Source organism: Macaca thibetana, chromosome 6 (genome assembly GCF_024542745.1).
Source record: "Macaca thibetana thibetana isolate TM-01 chromosome 6, ASM2454274v1, whole genome shotgun sequence".
NCBI lineage: Eukaryota > Metazoa > Chordata > Mammalia > Primates > Cercopithecidae > Macaca > Macaca thibetana.
In genome coordinates, this window is record NC_065583.1 from 138407432 (window position 1) to 138422637 (window position 15206).

General features: G+C 44.2%; 2 protein-coding genes across 3 annotated transcripts in view; one reads left to right on the forward strand and one right to left on the reverse strand.

The window, feature by feature from the left end:
- NUP155 (nucleoporin 155) overlaps nt 1–11419 on the reverse strand; it is a 78919-nt gene extending 67500 nt beyond the window's left edge. The window contains exons 1-3 of one of the 2 annotated variants that reach the window (XM_050794502.1): nt 10790–11419; nt 4498–4635; nt 4135–4231 (exon numbers count right to left, since the gene is read on the reverse strand). In XM_050794502.1, the coding sequence (XP_050650459.1) occupies nt 4135–4231; nt 4498–4635; nt 10790–11120 (566 nt within the window). In that variant the 5' untranslated portion in view covers nt 11121–11419. Of the gene's footprint in view, nt 1–4134; nt 4232–4497; nt 4636–10634; nt 10767–10789 lie in introns of those variants that run through there. The other variant, XM_050794503.1, reaches the window with a different exon arrangement.
- WDR70 (WD repeat domain 70) overlaps nt 1–15206 on the forward strand; it is a 422645-nt gene that overhangs the window by 23220 nt on the left and 384219 nt on the right. The gene's annotated exons all lie outside the window — the stretch shown is intronic.

Genomic DNA, 15206 nt, shown 5'->3' on the forward strand with positions numbered 1-15206 from the left:
ATGCCACTGCACTCCAGCCTTGGCAACGGAGATCCTGTCTCCAAAGAGGAAAAAAAAAGGGGGTCCAGGCACAGTGGCTCACACCTGTAATCCTAGCACCTTAAGACTCTGTCCACCAAAAAAAAAAAAAAGGGAGACAGAGACAGAAAGTGGAAAAACAAAAAACAGAATGGAGCATCCAAAATGAGGTATGTAACAAAAGTACAGCTGAAATCTCAGAAGAGAATGTATCAGAATATTTCAAGATAATGGCTGGGCCAGGTGCAGTGGCTCATTCCTAAAATCCCAGCACTTTGGCAGGCCAAAGAGGGCAAAACACTGGAGGTCAGGAGTTCAAGACCAGCCCTGGTCAATATAGTGAAACACCATCTCTAATAACAATACAAAAATTAGCCAGGTGTGGTGGCCCGCACCTGTAGTCCCAGCTACTCCAGAGGCTGAGGCAAGAAGTATTTGAACTCAGGAGGCGAAGGTTGCAGTGAACCAAGACAGTCCACTGCACTCCAGCCTGGGTGACAGGGCGAGACTCCATCTTGGGGAAAAAAAAAAAAAAAAGACAACGGCTGAACAGAAAGTAAAAGAGAAAGAGAGAAAAATAAGGATAATAGCTGAAAAAAATTCTAAAAATAGTAGAAGACATCAAACTAAAGATCTAAGAAGCTCACATGAAGCAGAAAAAATACCACGAAAAAAATATGATCCAGACTTTCAAGAAAGCTTCTAGTCACCCTGAAAAGGTCATCCACACAGGAACAAAATAGCCAAATGGCAACTTATGTGGACTAGGATTCCCCATCCTCCTACATCATGCCATCCTACAGGGCCCTTTGATAATTGGCACAGCCTCTTGAAACTATGATCCAATGCTGAGATAGCTGGGGGTTAGAGAACAATGAAATAACCAAGATTACATTTTTATCATCCAGATGGAATTAGGATTTATAATAGAAAGCCAATTGAATATTTAAGTATAAATTTTACAAAATTGAATTTATGGACCTATTACTTGTGCCTTCATTTTTTAAAATAAGTTCATTCTTCAAATAATTTTTCTTTAAATGAACACACACTGCTATGGATCAAATATCTGTGTCCTCCTAAAATGCAGGTTAAATCCTAACTCTTAATGTGACAGTATTTGTAGGTGGGACCTTTGAAAGGTTATTAGGTCATGAGGGTATACCTCATGAATGGGATTAGTGCCCTTATAAAAGAGGACCCAAAGAACTCCCCTACCCCTCTGCCATGAGAGGACAGAGTGAAAAGATAGCCGTCTATGAACACGGAAGTGGGCTTTCACCAGACCTTGATCTTGGACTTCCAGCTTCCAGAACCATGAGAAATAAATTTCTGCTGATCATAGACTATGGTATTCTGTTTTAGCAGCTCAGACTAAGACACACAGTAAGGTAGGACTGTTTGTTCCATGAGGGCAGAACCACATTCATCTCATTCAGTACTGTTCCTACCACAACAAGAGTGTCAGATACATAAGATCAATATGTATGTGTTAAATAAACACGTTGGATGTTAATGGAAATGTAAAAAATTTCATTAAAGTGAAAACATGTTTTTTTTTTTGAGATGGAGTTTTTGCTCTTATTGCCCAGGCTGGAGTGCAATGGCACAATCTCAGCTCACCATAACCTCTGCCTCCCAGGTTCAAGTGATTCTCCTGCCTCAGCCTCTAGAGTAGCTGCGATTATAGGCATGTGCCACCATGCCCAGCTAATTTTGTGTTTTTAGTAGAGATGGGGTTTCTCCATGTTGGTCAGGCTGGTCTCGAACTCCCGACCACAGGTGATCCGCCCGCCTTGACCTCCTAAAGTGCTGGGATTACAGGCGTGAGCCACCACGCACAGCCGAAAACATGTTTTAAAGAAAATAATTAGGCCGGGCGCGGTGGCTCAAGCCTGTAATCCCAGCACTTTGGGAGGCCGAGATGGGCGGATCACGAGGTCGGGAGATCGAGACCATCCTGGCTAACACGGTGAAACCCCGTCTCTACTAAAAAAATACAAAAAACTAGCCGAGCGAGGTGGCGGGCGCCTGTAGTCCCAGCTACTCGGGAGGCTGAGGCAGGAGAATGGCGTGAACCCAGGAGGCGGAGCTTGCAGTGAGCTGAGATCCGGCCACTATACTCCAGCCTGGGCGACAGAGCGAGACTCCGTCTCAAAAAAAAAAAAAAAAAAAAAAAAAAAGGAAAATAATTATTCTCACATGTATCTGTTCTGTAATATTTTTGCATTGACTTCTCTTGAAAAGATACATACCTAAACAAAAAGGTTTTATTATTTAGCATAAAAATGAATATGTTGGCTGGGGGCGGTGGCTCACATCTGTAATCCCAGCATTTTGGGAGGCTGAGGCAGGCGGATCACGAGGTCAGGAGATCGAGACCATCCTTGCTAACACGGTGAAACACCATCTCTACTAAAAATACAAAAAATTAGCCGGGTGTGGTGGTGGGCACCTGTAGTCCCAGCTACTCGGGAGGCTGAGGCAGGAGAATGGCGTGAACCTGGGAGGCGAAGCTTGCAGTGAGTGGAGATCACGCCACTGCAGTCCAGCCTGGCTGGGCGACAGAGCGAGACTCCGTCTCAAAAAAAAAAAAAAAAAAAAAAAAATGTTATGGTAACATAACAAAGTGGGGAACATTCAGGGTACATGAAAAATAATCACAACTACACATCACTGCTATTACAACTATTACATTTCAACAAGAAAAATTGCTATCAAACTTCTAATAGAAAAAAAATTGTTTCATTTAAGCTATAGGTATTAAGCTGTCATTTAGCTTCAATTTTGTTTCAATAATACAGTGTTTTGTTGCTGTTTTTGAGATGGAGTCTCGCTCTGTCGCCCAGGCTGGAGTGCAGTGGCACTATCTCAGCTCACTGCAACCTCCGAGGTCTCCCCGGTTCAAGCAATTCTCCTGCCTCAGCCTCCCTAGTGGCTGGGACTACAGGCATGTGCCACCACACTCAGCTAACTTTTGTATTTTTAGTAGAGACAGGGTTTCTCCATGTTGGCCAGGCTGGTCTTGGACCCCTGACCTCAGGTGATCCACCCGCCTCGGCCTCCCAAAGTGCTGGGATTACAGGCATGAGTTACCATGCCTGGTCGATACAGTGTTTTTTTTAATGCACATGTGTTCCTAGAAAGATCATTAATTATTTAAGAGCAAAAGTAACACCTTAATTATATGGGCTTTCCTATGTTTATCCCACACCTCATCTAAGGATAATATAATGGACAACTGGAAGTAAAACAAAATCTATCTCTAAAAAGTCAACAGGGAGATCACCAGACCAATATGCTATATTTAAGCAAAAGTACCTCAGGCTTTCACTCAGAATCATTTCTATACATGTAATTTACACACAGGTCAAATTCACAAAATGACAACAAAATAAATAAATATCAGATGCCTGCTCCATAGAAATGTAAGGAAAACAGAAGTCTTTAAAAATGTCCAATCATCTCTCAACAAATTGCCAACATCTATTTTTACTACAGGCTAAAAGCTTGGGACCTGGGCTCCTGCTACTCAAGAATGCCACCTACACCAGCAGCAGCAGCTGGCAGTTTGTTACAAATGCAGACTCTTGGCCGGGCGCGGTGGCTCAAGCCTGTAATCCCAGCACTTTGGGAGGCCGAGACGGGCGGATCACAAGGTCAGGAGATCGAGACCATCCTGGCTAACACGGCGAAACCCCGTCTCTACTAAAAACACAAAAAATTAGCCGGGCGAGGTGGCGGTGCCTGTGGTCCCAGCTACTCGGGAGGCTGAGGCAGGAGAATGGCGGGAACCCGGGAGGTGGAGCTTGCAGTGAGCTGAGATCTGGCCACTGCACTCCAGCCTGGGCGACAGAGCGAGACTCCGTCTCAAAAAAAAAAACAAAAACAAAAAAAAACAAATGCAGACTCTGGAGCCTCACCCAGGACTACTAAAACAGAATGCACATTTGAACATCCCCAGATGATGGATACTGAGAAGCATACTGAGAAGCACTGACCCAAAGGCTAGATGAATGAAAGATAAACCAAGCAGCTTCTAATGAGAACACTAGCTACAGTAAAGTTTATATAAATTCCAATCACCCTTAAAGCAAACCAGCCTTAAATACATACCCATCCTCATAGTTCCACATGAATATATCACTGTCAATTGTGAGCCAAGCTCTGCTGATAGGAGGGAACACACCCATCATGCAATTACACTGCATATCTGAGGCAGTGTGGATGTAAGGCAGACAGAGTTGAATCTTATTTTTCTTTAACTTGTTTCAATAGCTTTTGACTTAATATTTATGTAAAAAATCACTATGTGTCCACTCTTTAATACAACAAAGAACCCATATACTTAAACATATTTTAAATAAAACCCTTAAATGAATTGATATACAACACATTAATTAAACATAGAACAAGAATTATAACAATGAAAAATATCAATTTTAACATTTTTAAAATAAATACAAAGTAATAGGATACGTCCAAACTGCTCAACAAGTTCAGGTGGGAGAGGAACTCTTCGGATGGAACTGATCTCTGGAAGGTTGGGTACGGACAGCAAACCAGGTCCTTGTAAAGGATAATCCATATCTGACATGCCAGAAACAGTGGGATTATCTACAAAAAGAAAATGAAGCATTTATAATAAAATACTGTTTATCAACTGGGCATACAAAAGGACTGAGTGCCACAAAAAAATTTCGTGTGCTGGTTCCAAAGGTACAGAGAGAATATACTAGTTTTGACCCGACACAAAGTAGGCCTGAAATATTCCATTGTTAAGGTAGGAACAGTTACTGGTTTCAGGCCTGAAGGGAAAGTTGTATCTCACAAAAACTTGCTCTATAACAAAGGAATGTTTAAATTTGATAATTTAGTGTTATTTTAAAATAAAAGTGGCTGGGCGCAGTGGCTCAAGCCTGTAATCCTGGCACTTTGGGAGGGTGAGGCAGGAGGATCACGAGGTCAGGAGTTCAAGACTACCCTGGCCAACATGGTGAAACCCCGTCTCTACTAAAGACACAAAAAATTAGCCAGTGTGGTGGTGTGCGCCTGTAATTCCAGCTACTTGGGAGGCTGAGGCAGGAGAATTGCTTGAACCTGGGAGGCAGAAGTTGCAGTGAACCGAGATTGGGCCATTGCATTCCAGCCTGACTGACAGGGCAAGACTATCTCAAAAATCATAATAAATAAATAAATGAATAAAATGAAAGCATGTAATTGTATTGTTTGTAACACAAAAGATACATGCTTGAGAGGATGGATACCCCATTTTCACATTGCATGCCCGTATCAAAACATCTTATGCACCACATAAATATATGTGCTTGAGAGGATACATGCTTGAGAGGATGGATACCCCATTTTCACATTGCATGCCCGTATCAAAACATCTTATGCACCACATAAATATATACACCGCCGGGCGTGGTGGTTCACGCCTGTAATTTCAGCACTTTGGGAGGCAGAGGCAGGCCAATCACGAGGTCAGGAGTTCAAGACCAGCCTGGCCAACATGGTGAAACCCCATCTCCACGAAAAATACAAAAATATTAGCCAGGCACAGTAGCAGGCGCCTGTAATCCCAGCTACTCGGGAGGCTAAGGCAGGAGAACTGCTTAAACCTGGGGGGCAGAGGCTGCAGTGAGCCAAGATCATGCCATTGCACTCCAGCCTGGGTGACAGAGCAAGACTCCGTCTTGGGAAAAAAAATACATATATATGTATACACACACACGCCTACCATGTACCCACGAAAATTAAAAATAAAAAAATTTAAAAATAATAATTTAGTGTTTTTCTCTCATTTTGCTAATCTGAAATGGGAAAATATAAAACTGCTTTGGGGCTCAAAGGTAAAATGACTGTGAGCAAACAAAATAATGACTGGGGGAAAATACTGCCTTTACCAGCTAAACATTTACAGATTAAAATAACCCATGACTTTTCCCTTTAGATTTCTCCCCCAGACCACTAAGACAAATACAAATAACACCCCACAAGCAATATCTTATTGGGGGGAAAAAAAGAAAGACTGCTCTATAAAGTGTTCTCATCAGGCAACCTTTCTCTTGCTCTAAGACTCAATCACTAAGGACAGGAGTGGGCTGGTCTACTCAGCCTATCCCTGCTCCCAGACAAGGTGTTATTTAGACTTGACTGATGACCTAATTATCTCAGGCACTTTTTCAGGTTCTATAGAGTAGAAAGATGTTAAGGAAAACTGACATATAAAACAATCTTCAAGTGTATTATGGAAATTTTAAAAATATATACAAGAAAAATACAATCAATACCTATGTACGGATTATCCAACTTAATAACCAGTAATACCCCCAATCATGTTTCATTTTTATCATTGTTCACTCCTTCCCCAATGCATTCTTTTTTTATTTTTATTTTTTGAGACGGAGTCTCGCTCTGACGCCACGCTAGAGTGCAGCGTTGTGATCTCGGCTCACTGCAACCTCCGACTCCCTGGTTCAAGGGATTCTCCTGCCTCAGCCTCCCGAGTAGCTGAGATTACAGGCATGCACCACCACACCCAGCTAATTTTTGTCGTTTTAGTAGAGACAAGGTTTCACCACGTTGGCCAGGATGGTCTTAATCTCTTGACCTCGTGATCCGTCCGCCTCAGCCTCCCAAAGGGCTGGGATTACAGACATGAGGACCGCACCCAGCTGAATTCTTTTTCTCTTTTTTTTTTGAGACGGAGTTTCACTCTGTTGCCTAGGCTGGAATGCAGTGGTGCAATCACAGCTCAAGGCAACCTCAGCCTCTTGGGCTCAAGCAATCCTCCACCACAGCCTCGTGAGTAGCTGGGACTAGAGTGTCATGACACCATGCTTAGCTTTTTTGTTGTTGTTTTTTGGGTTTTTTGTTGAGATGGACTCTCGCTCTGTCGCCCAGGCTCCAGCGCAATGGCGGCTCACTGCAACCTCTGCCTCCCAGGTTCAAGCAATTCTCCTGCTTCAGCCTCCCAAGAAGCTGGGACTACATGAGCATGCCACCACACTCGGCTAATTTTTGTGTTTTTAGTAGAGGCAGGATTTTGCCATGATGGCCAGGCTAGTCTTGAACTCCTGACCTCAAGTGATCCACCCACCTCCGCGTGCCAAATTGCTGGGATTATAGGCGTAAACCACTGCACCCAGCCAAACAGCATTTTTCTTTTTTCCTTTTTTTTTTTTTTGAGAAGTCTTGCTCTGTCACCCAGGCTGGAATGCAGTGGCGCGATATCAGCTCACTGCAAGCTCTGCCTCCCGGGTTCATGCCATTCTCCTGCCTCAGTCTCCCGAGTAGCTGAGACTACTGGCACCCGTCACCATGCCCGGCTAATTTTTTTGTATTTTTAGTAGAGATGGAGGTTTCACCATGTTAGCCAGGATGGTCTCATCTCCTGACCTCGTGATCCGCCCGCCTTGGCCTCCCATTTCTTTTGAGAAGGGGTCTGCCTCTATCGCCCTGGTTGGAATACAGTGGCGTGATCTTGGCTCACTGCAACTTCCACCTCTCGGGTTCAAGCGATTCTCCTTTCTCAGCCTCCTGAATAACTGGGATTACAAGCGCGTGCCACCAGAGCCAGCGAATTTTTGTATTTTTAGTAGAGACGGGGTTTTACCACGTTGGTCAGGCTGGTCTTGAACTCCTGACCTCGTGATCTGCTGCCTCAGCCTCCCAAAGTGCTGGGATTACAGGTGTGAGCCACCGTGCCTAGCCATTTTTTGTAGAGACAAGGTTTTGCCATGTTGCTCAGGCTGGTCTCAAGCTCAAGTGATCCTCCCTGCTTCTGGGTCCCAAATTGCTAGGATTACAGGCACGAGGCACAGCGTCAGGCTTTTTTTTTTTTTTTTTTTTTTTTGAGACAGGGTCTCACTCTGTTGCCCAGGCTGGAGTGCAGTGGTACAATCACAGCTCACTGCAGTCTTAACCTCCCCATCTCAGGTTATCCTCCCATCTCAGCTTCCCAAGTAGTTGGAGGTCCAAATGTGTGCCACCATGCCAAGCTAATTTTTGTATTATTGTATTTTTTTTTAAGTGGCTGGGTTTCGCCATATTGCCAAGACTGGTCTCAAACTCCTGGGCTCAAGTGATCTGCCCACTTTGGCCTCCCAAAGTGCTGGGATTACTGGGCTGAATTCATATTAAAGCAAATCCAGGCTGGGTGCAGCGGGTCACGCCTGTAATCCCAATGTTTTGGGAGGCCGAGGTGGGCGGATCACATGAGGTCAGAAGTTCAAGACCAGCCTGGCTAACACGGTGAAACCCTGTCTCTGCTAAAAATAGAAAAATGAGCTGGGCCTGGTGGCACACACCTGTGATCCCAGCTACTCAGGAGGCTGAGGCAGGAGCATTGCTTGAACCTGGGAGGCAGAGGCTGTAGTGAGCCAAGATCATGCCACTGCACTCCAGGCTGGGTGACAGTAAGACTCTGTCTCAAAAAATAAATAAATGAATAAATAAATAAAGCAAATCCAGACATCCCATTTAATCCTAAAACATTTAACTTTAATAGGCCAAAGGTGGCAGATCACTATGTTAAATGGCAGTGGGAACACAGAGGGAGGAATTGATAATTTTAGTGAGGATGGGAATGGTAAGAAAGACTTCAGCCCAGGAGTGTGACTCACATCTGTCATCTCAGCACTTTGGAAGGCTGAGGTAGGAGGACTGCTTGATGCCAGGAATTTGAGACCAGCCTTGTCAACAAGAGTGAGACTATGTCTCTACATAAAAATTTAAAATTAGCTGGGTGTGGTGGCAGGCGCCTGTAGTCCCAGCTACTGGGGAGGGCAAGACGAGAGGATCACTTGAGCTCATGAGTTAGAGGCTGCAGTGGGCTGTGATCATGCCACTGCACTCCGGCCTGGCAACAGAATTAAAACCAGACTCAAAAAAAACAAAAACAAAAACAAAAGACAACAAAGAGAAACTAAGGACTTTCACAGGGAGTCTGGAAGAAGTTTGTTAGGCAAAGAAAGAACATTGCAGAATCAATAAAAGTAAAATAAAATCCTGAGGAAATCCTGAAGATGGACTTCTTATGGAAAATATGATAAATTCTCTGTAATCAGAGCAAGGGGTGAAGAATCGGAAGAAAAAGAGGGGAAAGACATTGGGTGAAAGAGGAAGGTGAGTGTAAAGACATGAGATATGTAAGAGGAGGACCAGAAAGTATGCACTGTTTTTATATATTTTTACACCTAAGGAGGCCAAAGTGAGTAACGCTGTTCAAGATGATAGTTGCTAACAGGCCAATGAGGTATTATAAGACACGCTCATTGGTAAGTAGCTGTAGGGAGAAAATACTATCGTTGTTTCTATCATTTCTTTGATTACAAAGCTATCAATGATGTTTATAAATAATCAGAAGTAGACCAGGCGTGGTGGCTCTCGCCTGTAATCCCAGCACTTTGGGAGGCCGAGGTGGGCGGATCACGAGGTCAGGAGATGGAGACCATCCTGGCTAACAGGATGAAACCCCGTCTCTACTAAAAAATGCAAAAAATTAGTCGGGCGTGGTGGCCGACGCCTGTAGTCCCAGATACTCAGGAGGCTGAGGCAGGAGAACGGGGTGAACCCGGGAGGCAGAGCTTGCAGTGAGCAGAGATCGCGCCACTGCACTCCAGCCTGGGCAAAAGAGCCAGACTCCGTCTAAAAAAAAAAAAAAAAAAAAAAAATCAGAAGTGTTCTCGGTTTACACTGCACAAATTATCCTATTCAGATTATTTCGGTTCTTGCTCACCAACAATCTCTTTTCTTTCTCACACTTCTCTGGTTTTCTCCAAATTCCATCTTTTTCTAGCAACTGATGTAATTCCATAAGCTGTGGGAGCTAGTCATAATTTAAAACTGTTAAACACTTTCCAGTCACCTCTATTGTCAACACATATTCTGCCTTACCCTCCCTGTACATGAGCACTGCTGATTTTCCTGTTCTCTTCCTTTATTCCACTGGTAGGTCTTTTAAGATCCTCCAGCATTTCATAATACACATCTCTACACACAATAAAGCGTTTCTTGGCCGGGGGCAGTGGCTCACGCCTGTAATCCCAGCACTTTGGGAGGCCGAGGCAGGCGGATCACTTGAGGTCAGAAGTTCGTGACCAGCCTGGCCAACATGGTGAAACCTCGTCTCTACTAAAAAAAAACACAAAAATTAGCCGGGCGTGGTGGCGGGCGCCTGTAATCCCAGCTACTCGCGAGGCTGAGGTAGGAGAATTGCTTGAACACGGGAGGCGGAGGTTGCAATGAGCCGAGATCGCGCCATAGCACTCCAGCCCGGGGAGAAGAGGGAAGCTCCGTCTCAATAAATAAATAATAAATAAATAAATAAATAAAAATAAAGCAAAGCGTATCTTTAAGATAACATGCTACATTTCCAAATTAATGTCGTTTGCTCTTACGATCTACTCAAATACTAACAGGAGAAATGAACAAATTTAGAACTTGGATCTGAAGATGCTTCTCATATGGCCTTAGCCACAAACACTTGAGTGCGGCGAGAAGCTCATTAAGGTTGGGGTCTTTGCCTCTTTCTGCTTCAACTGGGAGCTTGCTCTTCGCTCTTGCCCTCTCAAGTATCTACAATCAAGAAAGTGAGGAAAGGAAAAAACCTGAAAATAAGCTGCTTGCTGTTCTCCAAAAATGCAGCCAACAGCGCCATAAATCTCAGGATATCCTCGCCGGGACTAACGCTGGGGATAAGTAGCAAATTAGGAAGTCAGGCGCGAGTCCTTTAGGCTGAGAAAGCAGGGTCACTATCACTCACTTGGGGCAGACACCATAAGCAACTCGGAAAGGTCCGGGTACATGCGGTCCTCTTGCAACTGACGGTCGATGAGCCGTCCAGCATTTTCCAGAGCTTCCTGCAGGGCTGCGGCCGATGTAGAGGCCGGCATCACTGCGCCCAGCAAAGAAGACGGCATCTCGGAAATCGTAGACACCAGGGTCCAGAAAAAGTCAAAAGCCAGGGAGAAACAAGAAAAGATCCAAGAACTCAGCTTAGATCCGCCGCCTAGGGCGCGCGCGCCAAACGAGCGCCGTGGCGCCTCGACATGACGCACTTCCGGCTCATATGGTGGGGGACTGGAAGACGTCATTCTGGCCTGGGAAGAGGAAGCTGTTGGGAGAGAGCTAGAGGTTGGGGGTGAAGCGAAGAGTCTGCCGATGCTTTGCAGGGGGTTAAGGGTTTTGAGGTGTGGAAGGGTAAAAGTAGAGTAGGTTATTTAGGGAAGGGACGGAGGGAAGGAAGGGAAGGGTAAAGGGGAGGGAACTGGGAAGGACAGGGGCGGGATGGGGTTTGGGTGGGGTGGGGAGGAAGGAGGGAGGAGGGATACGCTAGGTGGGAGCTAGGTCGTGTGTCTGGCCTAGGAGACTAGTCTGGTTCCGTTGGTTTAAGCGCGTGCTCTACCTGAGTCTTGGAACTTCCCGCGTCGGAATGCTCTAACTGCAGCTATATGAGTGCGCGACTCCAAGTAACTGCTGTTATGAGAGTAAAGAATTGGTAGCTCCCTGTCACAGAGAGGGATATGGACCAATATCTCACTATATTCTTCACGGGCTTCAGTGTAAATTAGAATTCATCAGGCTTTTTCATTTGCATGTCGCTGTCTTTTGACTTTGTGGCCCCTTAGTTTAAAATACGTGTTTCAGGAGGAGCTGAGTGCCGGTGGACCGCTGCCGGGCTTTTTATCGTGGCAGAGAGACCCACTTCATCTTTTCATTCCCAGCACTAGTACAGGAACTTGTATGAGATAGGAACCCAAGAGATCATACAATCCTAAGAAACTGAATACTTGCCTTGTGCCTGGTGCTGGGACTATCAAACTAACAAAATGTTTCCTGTCCTTAAGGTGCTTCAAGCAGAGACAAAGGACTTCACTATAATTTTTCTATTTGGGTAGGTATGAACTGTAGCAGAAGGATAGGAGAAAGCAGTGGGGTAAAAGAGGCTTCATTTACTACAGAAGGCAACCTGAGTGGGTAAATCAAAGCACTTTTTAGAAAGCTGTCCTTATTTAGAATCTCACCTAAGAAAGCTTCCAGTTACGTTCTTTAGAATTTAACAAATCAATAACTGAATTACTCTAAATTGGTCTTTTGCCATTTGAATTACATTTTTACTCCCTCAAAGACTTGACTATATTTCTGAAAATTGTAAGTTCTATGATGTTACCAAGCTACACTTAAAATTTGACATAGACAATATACCAAGAAAAACTAGATTTTTAAATTATTGTTATATAAATAGGCAGTTGGGTCTCTAGCTGTCAGTTTATTTGGTATACCATAGATTGAAAAGTGGTGGCCTGGCACCGAGTTTGTTTTTAATTTGAGACAAAATACACAATTGAAAGTTTTCAACTCCACAAATTGGAAGATTGAACAATGTTGGTGTGATATTCCTGCATAGCAACAAAGCTCCCCAAAGTGTAATCTCACTAACTTAATTCATTGGCATATTGCCTGTGGCTGCTTTCCCACTACAACTGCTAAACCAAGTAGTTTACACAAGACTGCAAAGCCTAAAATACGGACTCTGGCACTTTACAGGAAAAGTTTGCTGACCTCTTCCCTAGAACATGTAATTATGAATTTTTTTGGTCTTAGGACCCCCTTGATACCCTTAAAAATTATTCAGGATTCCAGAGAGTTTTCGTTACATATTGGTTGCATGTATTAATATTTGTGAATAACTCGGCCGGGTGCGGTGGCTCACGCCTGTAATCCCAGCACTTTGGGAGGCCGAGGCGGGTGGATCACGAGGTCTGGAGATCGAGACCATCCTGGCTAACACGGTGAAACCCCGTCTCTACTAAAAATGCCAAAAAAAAAAAAAAAAAAAAAAAAAAAAAAAAAGCCGGGCGTGGTGGCGGGCGCCTGTAGTCCCAGCTACTCGGGAGGCTGAGGTAGGAGAACGGCGTAAACCCCAGAGGCGGAGCTTGCAGTGAGCCGAGATCGCGCCGCTGCACTCCAGCCTGGGCGACAGAGCGAGACTCCGTCTCAAAAAAAAAAAAAAAAATTGTGAATAACTCATAAACTGAAAATTAAAATGTTTAACAATGTATTTAAAAGCATAACAAGGCCAGGCGCAGTGGCTCACGCCTGTAATCCCAGCACCCAGTGCTTTGGGAGGCCAAGGCACGTGAATCACGAGTTCAGCCTGGCCAATATGGTGAAACCCCCTCTGTACTAAAATACAAAGATTACCTGGGCATGGTGGCATGCGCCTGTAGTCTCAGCTGTTCAGGAGGCTGAGGCAGGAGAATCGCTTGAACCTGGGAGGCAGAGGTTGCAGTGACCCAAGATCGTGCCACTACACTCCAGCTTGGGCAACAGAGTAAGACTCCATCACAAAAAGAGAAAAAAAAAAAAAAAAAAGCATAACAAGCTTAATACATGTTAATATAACACTTTTTAAAAATGAGAAATCACTATAGTTTCTAAAACTAAAACAGGGAGAAGAATGCGATTATTTCATATTTTTGCAAATGTCTTTAGTGTCTTGATCAGTAATGGATAGCTGAATTCTCATATCTCTATCTGCTGTCAACTAAAGAAAAATAACCCACTTTTAAAGAATTAAAGTCAGTTTAATTCAGAGTCAGGATTGCAACCTTTCAGAGAGTTTCTGTTAGACTGTTCCAAAGTAGTGTTTTAGCCCACAGCTTACATATCAGGGGTTGGAAGTTCTGCATGTGCTCAGAAATTACATTAAACATGTTCATAAACTGGGTATAGTGACTCACACCTGTAATTCTAGCACTTTGGGAGGCCTATGCATGAGGATCTCTTGAGGCCAGGCATTCAAAACCAACCTGGGCAATGTAATGAGACCCCCATCTCTAAAAGCAAAATCAAAAAAAATTTTTTTTTTTTTAATTTGCTGGATGTGGACCTGTAGTCCCAGCTACGTGGTAGGCTGAGGCAGGAGGATCACTTTAGCCCAGGAGTTCCGGGTTGCAGTGAACCATGACTATGCCACTGCATTCTAGTCTGGGTGATAAAAAGTGAGACTCTGTCTCAAAAAAAAAAAAAAGTCATAAATTACATTACAGCAAAATCTCATCCAAGTTTGGGTGTAAGAGTACATCTGGTTATAGATTAGATTACAGAGGCACAACCATGAATCCTGTGGGACACTATCTTATATAGTGGAAGAGGCAAGGGGTGGGAACACTGAACTTACCTTTTTTAAAAAAATGCATTGATTCAAGCAAGAGATGTGGGAACCTGTGCTCTAACCTGCTTATTGTTTCCAGGGCATTCTTCTAGAGGTCTACACTCAGTCATTGAGTTGGGCTTTGTGAAATTCTGCTGGCAAAGGATTTTGTTAAGTTCTGCTGGTAAGCAGAATGAGCAAACCTGGTTTTTTATGTCTATTACTTTGTCTAGCATGTCAACATTTTGTGACTTATTTAATTGAAGTATAATATATTTAAAAAGCTGGCCTTGGCCGGGTGCAGTGGCTCATGCCTGTAATCCCAGCACTTTGGGAGGCTGAGGCGGGCAGATCACGAGGTCAGGAGATCAAGACCATCCTGGCTAACACGGTGAAACCCTGTCTCTACTAAAAAAAATACAAAAATTAGCCGGGTGTGGTGGCAGGCGCCTGTAGTCCCAGCTACTCGGGAGGCTGAGGCAGGAGAATGGTGTGAACCTGGGAGGCGGAGCTTGCAGTGAGCCAAGATCATGCCACTGTACTCCAGCCTGGGTGACAGAGCAAGACTCTGTCTCAGACAAAAAAAAAAAAAGAAAGAAAGAAAAGCTGGCCTCACTGGACACCGTGGCTCACGCCTGTAATCCCAGCACTTTGGGAGGCCGAGGCAGATGGATCACCTGAGGTCAGAAATTCGAGGGTAGCCTGGCCAACCTGGCCAACATGGTAAAACTCCGTCTGTACTAAAAATACACAAATTAGCTGGGCATGGTGGTGCAAGCCTGTAATCCCAGCTACTCAGGAGGCTAAGCCAGGAGAATCACTTGAACCCGGGAGGCAGAGGTTGCAGTGAGCCGAGATCGTGCCATTGCACTCCAGCCTGGGCTACAAGAGCGAAACTCCATCTCAAAAAAAAAAAAAAAAAAAAAAAAAAAGGGAAAGAAAAGCTGGCCTCAGTTACATATTTAGGAAAAGTACAAGTATTTTAATAATTGGCAACAAGTATAGTCAGTTTTTTTTTTGAGAC